This window comes from Ursus maritimus, unplaced genomic scaffold (genome assembly GCF_017311325.1).
Source record: "Ursus maritimus isolate PB19 unplaced genomic scaffold, ASM1731132v1 scaffold_24, whole genome shotgun sequence".
Taxonomy (NCBI): Eukaryota; Metazoa; Chordata; class Mammalia; order Carnivora; family Ursidae; genus Ursus; species Ursus maritimus.
In genome coordinates this window covers 33394757-33409484 of record NW_024424897.1, presented here as the reverse complement: position 1 = coordinate 33409484, position 14728 = coordinate 33394757, and the positions used below count along the sequence as shown (strand labels likewise).

At 34.4% G+C, this 14728-nt stretch overlaps 1 protein-coding gene and 1 long non-coding RNA gene across 2 annotated transcripts in view; one reads left to right on the top strand and one right to left on the bottom strand.

Moving 5' to 3' along the window:
- The window catches only part of MED13 (mediator complex subunit 13), a 96694-nt gene that overhangs the window by 11280 nt on the left and 70686 nt on the right, over window positions 1-14728 (bottom strand). Inside the window, exons 17-25 of the mRNA XM_040640923.1 lie at window positions 11578-11739; window positions 9024-9247; window positions 7061-7250; window positions 5666-6122; window positions 4237-4456; window positions 3061-3252; window positions 2640-2863; window positions 705-847; window positions 17-175 (exon numbers count right to left, since the gene is read on the bottom strand). Coding sequence (XP_040496857.1) covers window positions 17-175; window positions 705-847; window positions 2640-2863; window positions 3061-3252; window positions 4237-4456; window positions 5666-6122; window positions 7061-7250; window positions 9024-9247; window positions 11578-11739 — 1971 coding nt within the window. The remainder of the gene's footprint in view (window positions 1-16; window positions 176-704; window positions 848-2639; window positions 2864-3060; window positions 3253-4236; window positions 4457-5665; window positions 6123-7060; window positions 7251-9023; window positions 9248-11577; window positions 11740-14728) is intronic.
- Window positions 1-14728, top strand: part of LOC121105029 — a 36195-nt gene that overhangs the window by 18787 nt on the left and 2680 nt on the right. The window lies entirely within an intron of this gene.

Sequence of the window (14728 nt, the reverse complement as noted above, 5' to 3'; positions counted from 1 at the left end):
ACTAAGGATAGCTAACCTGGCATAATAACAAAAGAGCCTTGGGGTTCCATTGCTACCAAGCAAGCACTGAGAATGCTGGGAGAGTCTGCAGCAGATATACCACACATTCTACACATGTCTTTGAGCCTTTTACTTAGGGACTGCAAGTTTCGACGACTCAGCAAACTGCTCCAATCTGTGGGTATCAATAGTAAAAAAAAAAAAAAAAAAAAAAAAAAAAAAAACAATATCCAAAGTAACAGCATTGTTAACACCCTCTAGAACTAAAGTTAAAACATAATGGTTTTAAAATTCGTGAATTCCTCAAATAGGAGTTATCATGAAGCCAAAAATCTCTTATTGCTGATGTTACTCAACATCCTTTGTCCCCCTAACTTTAATGTATGTCAACATCAATTAATATCTGCTAAAAAGGGGATGAGCTGAATAACAAGCAGAAAGAGGAAAAAATGGAAGACAATAAATAAGAACAGTAGTAACAACACTGGTTATTCAAGTCAAAATATAGTAAAATGTCCTTTTAAAACTGGAATTAAGCCATCTGTGACCCAGACATATGTGATTCCTCTTTGAAAACAAAACAAAAAACTAGTTTTTATAACCTCTGCATTTTATTCAGTACATACACATAGATGTGGTCTGACAGTGTATTAATTAACATAAAGCAGAAATTGAAGTACTTAACAATCAAAGCGCAATTTTACCTTTCAATTCTCCATGACCAATCCTTCCTAAGCGGCCAATTACAACTCTCCACGGTAATGAACTCATTTGTACAAGTCCTAAGCACCACTCCCAAAGTTTCTGTAGACCAAACCTTCTAGCAGATCCTTTTTTCCGACGAGCTCTGTTGTACAAAGAGACAATTAAATATTTCTAAAATTCGTAAGAGAACATTTTAAAAGAGCTCAAATTTGTAAAAAAACTATTTTTTAATGTCCCAATTTTTAATGTTTGACAATTTTTACGTAAGTCCTAGGCAAGAATATACATAAAACCATAGGTTTAGCATGCTTTCTGTTTTTCATAATACACATTAAAATAGATTCTTAACTTAAAAATTGTCCACGAAACACCAAAATTCATCAGAAACATTGTTCTACACCAGAGACTGGCAAACATTTTCTTTAAAGGGCCAACAATTTAAGCTTTTGGAGGCCATCAAGATTCTGTTGCAACAGTAACCCTGCTGCTGCAGCATGAAAGCAGCCACAGATAATACTTAAACGCGTGTAGCCAGATTTGGCCCACGGGCTGTGGTGTGCCAACCCTTCCTCTATACTTTAAGTTGAAGAATATTACAAAATACTACACTTCTCAGACCAAACACTGTTGTGTTTTCTGCAAGCATGTCCTTTATTAGGCAAATACATGACATAAGCACTCTGTGGCTGAGCAACGGTAGCTATGACTGGCTGACTGAGTACTTAATATATAGCAAGCATTATACCCAGTCAATTTACACATTATATCTCATTTCAGCCTAATAAACCCTACGAGGCAGATAAAATTATTCTTCCAGTTTTACAGAGAAGCAAGCTGGAGCTCAGCTGGCTAAAGTAATTTTCTCAAGATTGCATGCCCAGTAAGTAGCAGCATTGGGATTTGAACCCAGGTCACTATGACTCTGGAGTTGGACCTTTTAATCATTGTATCACTTCTACTTTCAGTCAAATGGCAATCCTATCTTTGTACTGGAAAGGTGATATTCCTTCTCTACTCTTTCTTGTCCTTCACAGATAAGCATACTATTTCCAAAATTCACTTAATGAGAATTTTAAAAAATCAAAATTGTGTAAAGGAAATACGGTAGGAAGTATTCCTCTAATGTTTATTAAAAATGGTCAATAAATCTTTATAACCAATAATATAAAATTAGTGTTTCTATAGTCCACTTCTCAGCACCACTATAACCTAATTTTCATTAAACATTTTCTGCATATATCAACTTCTGAACTTAAACTGATCTTTATATAATAAAAAAATAAAGGATAGAACCAAACCTCAAAACTGAACATTACGTCATGGACTTGCCTTTCAGGTTCTCTTAGGCCTTGTTCACTAGCTTTGAAACATGTTACTAGAAATGTCTATTAGGTTATAACTTAATATGAGGCTTACCTATTGTGACCTATTAGTTACAGCCTTCATAAATAACTGAGCATGATAACTAATTACTACCAGGAAGAATTCTAAAAATAAGGCCACCATTTTCAGAAGACATTCCAACATTTAAAAGGAAAATTTTCAGTCAACAAGGAAATTAACTCAGTTAATTAGAGATTATATTTTAGATGGTACTTGAGAGAAATAAATGCCACAGGATGCTCTTTTTTAATTGCAGAGGGCTCTCTCATTCCATTCCTTAAAATTTCTTAGGCTGAAATCACTGCCTCAAGCTTTATTACATGGAATTTAGGGACTTTAATCTCCTTTGTCTGTGTAACAAAGATCACTCAAAATTACTTCTAATTATACAATATATTCACTACCCAAAAAAGTGGAAAGCACCCACAATCCCAAAACTTAACGAACATGACCTTCCGAACAGTTTTCTATTCATTAAAAATGAAACACTGTGTGAGAGAAAATTTTTTAAAATGGATGATATAATGATACACTTAAGGAAACAGAGGTACCTATTTGGGACATCGATGTTAATGATACAAGTTTCTAAAAGTTCTCCATATAGATCTGTGCAAGATGCAAGAATCCATCTTTGATCATGTGATAAACAGTAGCCCACGAAAAGAACATTATATTTCTGTCCAGCTTCTCCAAATGTTTCTCCTAGCTCTGTCTGTTTATCCTTCACTGGAGCCAGAATAAAAGGAGGTGTATAAAGTCGAATACACTCTGGTCTCTGTAAAATAAAAAATTAAGGTAGTATGGTACTACACAATCATAGAAAAATCTTTTATTGAAAATGTGATATATTATCTCTACCCAATTATAAGATAATTGGAAAATGAGAACTAAACAGAGAACTGCATTTAGTTTTGTATAAAATCATAAAACGTATAGTCATTCAATAACTTTGGTCATAGAAAACATACTTACATCAGGACTTTTAAGAGCAGTTTCCATGGCTAAACCTGGACCAAAGCCAGTCAATGTTTTCACGTTGGTTGATGTTGGAAGTGGTCTCCGACACTGGGTAAAGGCCGAAAAAGCCAGGGATTTTAAATGCTGGGTATAGATTTGTCTATCTTCATGTTTCACAGGTTGTAACAGGTACTGACAAGGAACAATCTAAGAATTATAGGCAAATATTACAAAGGTTAAACTTCCAAAAATAAAAATAAAAAGAACCATGGGTCTAAAACCCTGTTAAAAACATTTACTAGAAAATTTAAACAAAACCTAATTAATATTCTAAAGAATTTTATTATATAGGTTTTTAATAATCAATTTTACTAACAGGTTACGTAAACCTTTTAAAATTTCTACACAGCAATAATATTAATACTGCCATTGATGAGTCTATAAAGAAATAATTCAGAATCTCTGCAAACAAGTTAATATCATTAATTTCTTTTTAATTTTTTTATTTTTTAAAGAGTTATTTGAGAGCGCACGAGAATGCATGTGTGAGCGAGGGGAGGGGCAGAGGGAGAGGGTGAGGGAGGATCCTCAAGCAGATTCCCACTGAGCACGGAGCCCGAGAGGGAGCTCAATCCCAGGACCCTGACACCATAACCAGGCCAAATTCAAGAGTAAGGCGCTTAACCAACTGAGCTACTCAGCACTCCCCACCTACTTTAAAATGTAGGCTCCATGCCAAGGGCTTGACCTCATGACCCTGAGATCAAGACCTGAGCTAAGATCAAGAGTCAGAAGCTTAACCAACTGAGCCAACCTGGCATCCCTAATATCATTAATTTCTACTTTTACTTGCCATCTATCTTATTTAGAACTCTAGTTTATATAGATCCATACTCTGGTCTTCTATTTAAGCTTATGGATTTAAAAACTGGTTTATAAAAATAACACAAGAGAAATATTTAATGTACTTAAATACAATCTTTTTATTCTCCATTATTACTGTGGTATGATTATAAAGTTTATCTTTTAGAAAATCCCTAAGGTTCAATTATAGTATCACTTAAAGTAAAATGTAATAGAACTTGACTTTTAAAAAAAAAATCAACTTGGATACAAAATAGTATTTTTGAAACTTCTGTCTACATCAAACTGTTTTATATATGTTTAACTTGCAAAAGTTATCATTCTTACCTGTACAGAAACAGTACTCTTAATATGAGGAGGAAGAGTCTGGACCATTTCCAGAAAGCATCGAAGTAGCCCCAAAGTCCATACATTAGAAGAATTAGTGCTCTCATCTTTATTTTCATAGGTAAAAGGATCAATTATATAAACAACAATTGCAGGTGGATAAGTGATTGCATGTGAGTCACCATCTGTGGGGATACCCACTTTATCCCGATCCATCGTGCTAAAATTTAAGGTAGAAATAAACAGTTAGGAAAAAAGTTGTACCATAATTTTGAGGTAATATCAAAAAGCAGGTTCTCAATAACCTCTCCCCTTTTTCTGGTGGGGGGTGTCTGAGAGCTTCTCTAAAAATTGAGAGACATCTCTTTCTCTCCAAATAGAACAGTAAACGCACACAATTTCATGGTATACAAATACCCTTACGTTAAGAGGGCTTGCATTAAAAAAGGGAATAGAATTTTTAAAACCACAGAATATCCAGAAACACTAGAGAGCTTGGTGCTTAAGTGATAAAACTGAGACAAAGATAGGTTAACTGAGCTGCTGAAGATCACAAAGCAGAGCTACACCAGAAAGAAACCAGGTTTTCAGACTTAGTCAATGTTCTACTACATTAATAGCCTATACATATTTATTTCACACTTCATAACTGTAATAGTGCACAAACTTCATTCTTTGACGGTGATACGATTTTTTTAAAAGTCCAAATCTATTTAGATGTTCAAGATGAATGCATCAATCTGGGTAAATAAATAGTTTGTTTTTACTCACATAAATGAGTTTAACTTTGAGCAAAATGCATCTGGATAGCTGAGAGATTACCAAACTCACGTTAACCTAACCTATAAATCAAAAGGGAAACTCACTCATTATATTCATCATAAAAGGAATAGAGAGCTGCAATCATCATTGTTGTCATCATAAATAACTCACATGTTTGGAAGCATTGTATAAGGCACTTAAAGTACATTATATCCTATTGCTCCCATTTTATAGATAACATGCTCAGGAAAGTCAGACAACTTTCCTAAAGTCACATAGCCAGTAAATGGCAGAGCTGAGATTCAAATCTCTGTATGGCTCTTAATAAGCTCTGAAGAGACTGGTTCAGTAGTGACTTCTAAATCATCGTAGTGATTTGCAAAGGCAAATCTACTTAACAGTTGTGTCAAACAACATATTCAAACATCACAGGATAGTTGAACTAAATGGTTTTCAAGGTCTTAATTCCCATGATGAGATTTTAGGATTCTATGCTAAAGACTTTATAAAGAGTCTGCATAATTTTAAAGATAAGATAATAAACATTACAAAAACTAAAATTTCATGGGTAAGATCAAAAAACTCTCCATGTTCATTCACAAGGACTATCTTAGAAAGAAGCATAATACATTTACATGTCTGCAAAGAACAGTATATTCAAGGGTACCTTTCAGACACATCAGGATGAGGCTGAGTGGGAAGAGATGATTCTCCAGAAATCCCAGCTGTTTGTAGAGCTGATGACTGTTGCCCTCCTAGCTGGCCATTCTGAACTGTACTCACTTGTGTAGGCATGGATCCTGTACCACTACTGTTCATACTGCCAAAGGGTGGAAATGAGGGTAGTTTATTTGATGATACTCCACTATTCAAGTTGGAGGATGAAGATGAAGTTGAAGTTGTGGTCAAAGTTGAATTAGCTGTGGCAACTGAAGAAGACATGGCAACACCTGAAGTCATTGTCATAGTGCTGCTTGCTGCAGATGCTAGAGTGGCAGATGGAGTACTAGCATTTCCAGTACTTGTCATCTGAGGTGGAGTAATCAAAGATTGACTTGTAGGGGCAACTAAATTTGGCTGGGAAAGTAGAGAGCTGTCCAAAGGCTGGGAAGCAAGATAAGGACCTAAAGATAATAAAAACAAGCAGGATATTTAATTCGTTATTTCACTGATTGGTTCTTTTTTAATTCTACTCTGTGAATAATAATCTAGTTGATGCTTACTACCCTCCCTTAGTTGCATGCTACCAATGTAGCAGATACGAGCTTTTTATTTTGCCCAGAAACTGAAGAAACAAATTTTAAATGGAATTGGAAAAGCAAACCAGCATTTTCATACAAAATAAAGAAATGATTCCCATGAAAGTATAACAAAATTACATTTACTAGACATAATTAACTGAATGAAAATAATACCTAGCAAATTTTCATCAAACCACTCAAAGAGTTCCTAAAATCACAAGTTGAATAAATACTGACTAAACTGAGAGCTAACTATATATAAAATGAAAAATGGTATCATGGGGTTCATATTATAGAGATACCTAATGAGGGTCAATATTTTGGTTCTGTGTTTCTTTGGATTAAGTCTGAAGTCCACTGATATTTAATCCAATGTTAATTCAAAGGTGTTAAAAGCAAGTCTAGAACTGTTTCTTGGTGTTGTAGGGGGAACCACAAGTTATTTTATCTCTAAACCATTAACAAATCAAGAATCTTAATGTTAATAAGCTTAAATAAAAACACAAATTCATCAGATCCTACAGAAGCAAGGGAAATTGTTTATACCCACAATTTCTTCTTACCTGATGGGATCCCTATTTTAGGGATCAGCAAACTTTTTCTGTAAAGGGCCAGACAGTAAATATTTTGGGTTTTGTGGGTCACACAGTCTCTGTCTCAACTACTCAGCTCTGATCTTGCAGCACAAAAGCAGCCACAGACAATATGTAAATAACTAAGCAGGGCTGGGTTCCAATGAAATTTTATTTACAAAAACAGCAGAAACATTGGGGCCATACTTTGTGACTACTGGTGTTATAAAATAAATACAAATTTAATACCTAGGTCATATCTGCAGACTTGTGCATAAAGCTTGAGTTTAGAAAATGCTTCATTGTTACCATCAGCTGCCTGAGAAAACCATTCTGCTACCAACTTTTCTGATAGTTTCTTTGATGCAGTAGATCCAACTCTCATGATCCCATCCGTCAATAGTCGAGAAATAGGTCTATGCTGACCTAATCGACAGGACTACAGATACACATACAGAAAGCAGAATTAGTGAATTTATTATAGTATTTGAGTATGCATTATAAAATAAAGCATTTAAGTTATTTATTTTTTAAAAGATATATTTGTAAGTAATGGCTACACCCAACACGGCACTTGAACTCACAACCCCGAGATCAAAAGTCGCACGCATGCTCTACCAACTGAGCCAGCCAGGTGTCCCAAGCATTTAAGTTACTTAAACTAAGCTTTACAATTTATAATTAACATTGGGGATAAAAATATCAAGTGAAATGGTACATCTTTTTCTTTTTTACATTAGAAATCCACTGTTTTTTTTTCAAAATTAAACTATCTCCAATGAAATAAAACACCTACATAATAATGGCACAAGAACCATGTGGTCTGAAAAAATGAAAACTTGCAGAATACAGATATAAGTGAGCATAAAATGCACATATATCCAAGTCAAATCAAAATAAAAACTGGTATATAAATATACTACGTATTTGTCAGCTCTCCCTCCAATTCTGTGGGCCACTGATGTTTGTTATAAGAAGCCCAATATCAAATAAGTTTGTCATATTAAATTAAAAAACTTTAGACAGGATTTTTTGTTGTTGTTTAAGTAGGCTCCTCACCCAATGTGAGGCTTGACCTCACAACCCTGAGACCAAGAGTCACACATTCCACCAACTGAGCCAGCTAGGCACCCCTGGACAGAGGATTTCTTTATTGTTAAGACTTTCCAAGGCTTACAAAAAACAAAAAACACATGAACAAAAAACTTTCAAAGGCTTTAATAATCTAATACGAATAGCGAATCTCTTAAAAAGTAATATAATACATAATGTTTCCCCAAACCTGTTTAATTATGGAACTTTTTCTGGAAAGATTTTGCAGAACTAGTGTACCAAGTAACACTCTTTGGGAAATATTTATTTCCCAAATCTATAGGACACATACCTTGTAATTAAGTGGAACATTCGTAAGGAGCTAAACGAACAAACAACTCAGACTGTAGAAGAAATTAAATTTTAAAGATTGGATTTCTAAGCATTTATGGGGAAATGAAAGTATAATGAAGTTACGACTTTATGTCCTGTAGCACTTAAAATTTGTAATCACTGAACTCAATGGTGAATACAATATAAGGATTTTAGGATCAACTAAGTATTTAAAAGACCAGTCAAGAATTTCAGAAATGATATAGATCATAGAGATATCTAACACAGCTTTACTTTATGAAAGTGAGGCCTAGTGTCAGCACCTGAGGTGCTAGACAATCAGGACTACATTTTTATAAATGAAATTTTTTCCTGGATATTTAACAATGCAACGCTTTATTTCAAAAAAAGATGATCTTAAATGGCATATATATGTCCTCAATGGTTTTTCCCCAATAGAGCGATTTCTACTGTGACCCATGGCACACACATCTAACAAACAGTCCAGGTCAAATGCTGTAAAGAACATAACTGGCTAGCATGAGAACTACACTACACAACTAGTTTCACATCATTATTACTCTGTCCCCATCAACTGAACTGCCCAGTATATTTCATATATATATATATATATGTGTGTGTATGTGTGTGTGTGTATGTATATGTACATATACGTACACATACACACACACAAATTATAGTTTTAAAATGCCACTTTTTTTTTTTAAAGATTTTTATTTATTTGAGAGCAAGAGAGCGCACACACGTGCAAGAGCCAGGGGCAGGGACAGAGGAAGAGGGAGAAGCAGACTCCCCCCTGAATGCTAACTCCTTTTAAAACACCTACCTCATATATTGCAGTGAGGTCTCTAAAAAAGCTTTTGGCTCCATTTAACAAGGCTTCATTTTCTGGACATAATACGACATAGGCTATATCTCTTTGAGATCCATAGGGTTCCAGCATAAGTCTCTCCCAATAAGGGAGTGCAAATGGAGAAAGCACCAGAAAATCATAATCATAACCCAACAAAAACGTAGGGATTGGCAGTGGTTCTGGGGATTCATCAGTTCCTAAATAAGAAAAACATATTTTAAGATAACATTTTGAAGCAGTTACATGTCTTCCTTTTATTTAAATGTCAAAGTTACTGAAATCACTATTATTACAAAAAATATTTGATTAAAGACAAAAAATATCTAAAGCCAATCAATGACTGAGAATCTTTCACAGTTAAGAATTTGCTAAATGGCATCAGGAAATATGACTTATACCGTCATTTAATTGTAAAAAAAATTAATTCAAATGAAAAAACTTAGAAGTACAAAAGAAATAACTGCATACTCACATAGGAGTTTTATTTTTTATAAATTTGGACTGGGGAAAGCCTTTCTAAAAGAATAACATAAAACCTGTCCACTTAAAAACTGATCAATCTGACTACATAAATTTTAAAATTTGGCATAAAAACATTATAAAAAAGCCAAATGATTAATAAATTGGAAAAAAAAATCTATAATGTACATGAAAAAGGTTAAATTCCTTACCATATAAAGGGGACTTATAAATCCCTAAGAAAATGATTAACAACCTAACAGAAAAATGGGTAAAGGATATGAACTAAGTTCACAGTAACAGAAATATCTTATACATAAAAAGCTGCTCAATCTCATTAAGAGAAAGCAATTTAAAATAATTAATGGTGAAAAATTATAACATTTACTACATGCTAGGTACTGTTCAAAGATCTTTACACATATTAACTTTACACATATTAACTCATTTAATCCTCACAAAACCATATAAGGCAGATACTAATATTAACCTCATTTTAGAGATGAGAAAGCACGAATGAAAAAGTTAAGCAACTTGTCCAGAATCGCACAAGAAGTGGTAGGCATGGGATTAGAGGCCAGGAAATCTACTCTTACAGTCTATACTATGCTATTTCTCAGGCTGTAATAAAACCACCATTTTCACCCATCCTATACTCAGTAAGGGTTTGCGGAAACAGGCATTTTGCTGGTGGGAGTTTAAATTGCTATGTAGAGAGTAATTTGTCAACATTAAAAACGACGACAACAACAACAAAACACACATCCTTTAAGCCAGATATGTGTGCATTATAGAAAAACAGTTGTGATGACAGTGACAAAAACAATATGTATATCCATAAACAGTGGATTGGTAAAGTATTATCATATGTAAAGAACAAAGAAATACATGAACCCATTAAAAATAAAGAAAGACAGCTCTACATGTACTGGTCAGTATGGTGCAGAACTGTGTGTGTGTGTGTGTGTGTGTGTGTGTGTGTACTATTTGGTTTTTAAAAGAATCTAAAAATATAATTAATCTGCATTTTTCACTAAATGTCAAGTTTTTAATGATTATTATTTAGCCATTAATAAATGAAGGAAAAGGAAAATATGAGCATATCTACTACTTCTACTACATAATGCATTCTAAAACCATGTATGAAAGTCAAAAGATTTCAGGGTTAAAAACTATTATTATATATATATACATTTACACATATATATATTTTTTAATATTTTATTTATTTGAGAGAGAGGGAGCACAAGCAGGGGGGAGAGGCAGAAGGAGAGAGAGAAGTGGACCACGGGGCTCAATCCCAAGACCCTGGAATCATGACCTGAGCTGAAGGCAGATGTTTAACCAACTGAGCCACCCAGGCACCCCCCCCAAATATATTTTAAAAGCTCCCACCTTTCACAATCTTCAACAGACAGTTCAAGTATTTTGAATGTTCTTTGCCCTCATAGATGACCATAAATCTACTGTGCACCATATATACATATATTTTAAAGATTTCATATTTAAGTAATCTCCACACCCAATGTGGAGCTTGCACTCACAATCCTAAAATCAAGAGCTGCATGGTCCACTGACTGAGCCAGCCAGGCGTCCCTCTACAGTGTACCATATTTAGAGTATTCATTTGTTACTCTTAAAACTGGCAAATTTCTTTTTTTTTTTTTTAAATGAAGAACTTGGGGTCTTTCATCACTAGTATTATCTCCTTTTTGCCCCATTCTTCATTCAACTTTGTAAAATGATAATTTACAATTAAAGTAGTGTTCACTCATTTAAAAAATTTTGGCAGTATGATTCTTTCTTCATATAAAATCTTATTGGTCAGTCTAATCTGTAGAAATAGATTTAAGTGAAGCTGTTCTTTCTGAAGAGGGGCTGGAGAACCCAGTAAATTGAATGTTGGAAATGATTAAAGTAATGAAGACTACGATTGACTACACTGGCCTTAAGTCAAGCATATGCCACAAAAATATTTAAGGAAGACAAATGTGCTTACTCCAAGTTGGGCACAAAAATGAAGGGCTGATATAAAATCAGTCAATACACATTACTATAAATTACTTACCATAGGAGCCTCGGCCAGCCATTTTATGAAATTGTTGCCAAGTGAGAGGGCCTTGAACTCCCCAAGGCCTTACTGTTCTTTTTTTCTGAATAGCATCCTGAAGAACTGGCTGAAGAGATAGGAGCATTCGAAGTATATCCTGTGAGCACTGCATACTCACATCTACAACCATTAAAAAAAAAAAAAAAGTAAGAATTGCTATTGCCAACACAAAGAAATAAAATTTTATAACAAAATACATTTAAGTTCAACTTCAATCATCAAGATTAAGCATCTGCTTGTGCAGAGAACTATATTAGTTCAATCTCAAATGATCTACAGAAATGGTTCTTCTAGATACTTACCTAGAACAGACATAATAAAAAAGGCATTTTAACTCCTCTCCATAAGAAAGTCATTCAGTAGCTCACTAACCAATTTATAAATTAATCAAATAAATATCTTCCTTTTTTGCATTTGTTTTGATTGTTTTTAGTGCCTGTAGGTATTTTCCCAGAAAGAACTCTACCTCACACTGAAATGAGTTATAAACTGTGTACCTTAATAACCACTACTATGGTAAAATGATCAGACAGATAAGACTGGTTACATTGATTAAAGTTTAATTTGGGAAAAATAATAGACTATAACAAGTCTGAAATACAGAACTTGTACAGTAACAAACTTGCTCACACTGTAAAGTGTTATAATATCCATAAATACTTTATAAACCTAGATTCACAGATTTATAGATTATAATATTATGACTTGCATTACCAACCAACTATCAGAATAGGTATGAAAGATGCTGCTCTTAAATGTCAAATGGCTTTTTAAAAAAATTCACTAAATTTTACTGATATAATTAATCTGTGCCCCCAGTACATTCAGTTGTACCATTAAACATGTTTGAACACTTGTACATTAAATCATTCAACTTTTAAATAAAAAAAAGATTTTACTTATTTGAGAGCTAGAGTGAGCAAACAAGAGAGAGAGAGAGAGCACATGAGGAGAAGGAGAGGGAAAAGCAGCCTCCCCTACTGAGGAGGGAGCCCGACTAAAGGGCTCAATCCCAGGACCCTGGGATCATGACCTGAGCTAAAGGCAGACGCTTATGACTGAGCCAACCAGGTGCCCCTAAATCACTCAACTTTGATTATTATTACTGCCTAATTTAATACTTCTGCTTTCATTCCCTAGATCTAAATAGTGTGCAGAATTATACGTAATTTAATTTCAGATATACTGCTTAATAACTATTATGTTTAAATAACCTACTACGGGGTTGCCTGCATGGCTCAGTTGATTCGGCATCCAACTCTTGATTTTGGCTCAGGTCATGATCTCAGGGTTCTGAGATCAAGCCCCACATTGCGCTCTGCACTGGGTGTGGAGCCTCCTTAAGATTCTCTCTTTCCCAGGCGCCTGGGTGGCTCAGTTGGTTAAGTTTCTGCCTTTGGCTCAGGTCATGATCTCAGAGTCCTAAGGAATCCTGGGATCAAGCCTCACATCTGGCTCCCTGCTCAGTGGGGAGTCTGCTTTTCCCTCTTCCTCTGCCCCTCCCCCTGCTCCTTCTCTCTCTTTCAAAAAGTAAATAAAATCTTAAAAAAAAAAAAAAAATTCTCTCCTCTGCCCCTACCCCGCTCTCCCTCTAAAAAAAAAATAAGTAAACTACCTTATACATAATAGAATATGTAGTCACTAAGTAACAACAGAGCTATCTGAAATGGACTAAAGACTTACACACTGGTAAATCAAAGCCAGTTATATATCTATAGGAAATATTTTACACAAATAGTATAAAATACAATTATGTGTATTCATATCTGAATATTCACATAAAATGAAGTCTAGAAAAAGTTGCTATTGGCTAGGGCTGTTTATCATAATCACATGGGGAACTTTTTAAGGACATATATGCAGAAATTCTGAGAAATTCTGACCTGGGTTTAGCTCAGGAATTTGTTATTTAGATTTTAATTCAGAAAGATTCTCAAATACTTTTCCATTCTTCTCAGAAATATATTTATTGAACACCTGTTATGGCCCAGTATTATTCTAGCTGTGGGCACTACTGTGTAAATAAATTCTCATTCGCGTCTTGAGGGATCTTATTATCTTGTGGGGGAGACTGACATGAAAAAGAGTAACCATATACAGCAACAGGTACCAGGTCTCTATTTAAGCTGAAATCTGGTTGCAAAGCAATGATTAAAAGGTTATAAATTATTTTAAAGAGTGATCATCATGAAGGATAGACAGATCAGAATAGAACTGAACATCCAGAAATCTCAATTTATAGTCAATTTATTTTTGACAGGGTGTCAAGACAATTTAATGGGGAAAGATAATCTTTTTAACAAATCAAACAGTTCTAAGACAGTTGGATATCCACATGCAGAAGAATAAAGCTGGACCCCTTCCTTATACTTTATACAAAAGTTAATTCAGAATGGATTATATACCTAAATAGTGCTGTAACTATAAAACTCCTAGAAAAAAATAGGACTTACTTAGGGTGAGGCAAAGCCTTTTTAGATATGACACCAAAAGCACAAGCAACAAGAGAGTAAGTATGCTGAACTTCATTAAAATTAAAAACTTTTCTGCTTCAAAGGATACCATCGAGAAAGTGAAAAGACAACCCAGAGAATAGGAGAAAATATCTGCAAATCATATATCTGACGAGGGATTTGTATCCAGAACATATGAAGAACTTAAAACTCAATGATGAAAACAAAAAAGTCTAATTTAAAAACGGGATAAAGGTTTTGAAAAGACATTTCTCCAAAGATCTACAAATGGACAATAAGTAGGTGAAAAACCATTAGGGAAATACAAATCAAAACCACAATGAGATGACACTTCATACTCACTACGATGACTATAATCAAAAAGACAATATGACAACTGTTAATGAAGATGTGGAGAAAGGAGAACCTTCACACATTGCTGGTGGGAATATAAAACCGTGCAGCTACTTTGGAAAACAGTCTGGCAATTCCTCAAAAGGGGAAAGAGAGTTCTATAGCCCAGCAAGTCCACCCATGAGTAATGAAAACATATGTTCACATAAAAACTTGTACACAAATGTTCACACCAGCATTATTCATAATAGCCAGAGTGGAAACAACCGAAATGTCCATCAACAGATGAATGGATAAATGAA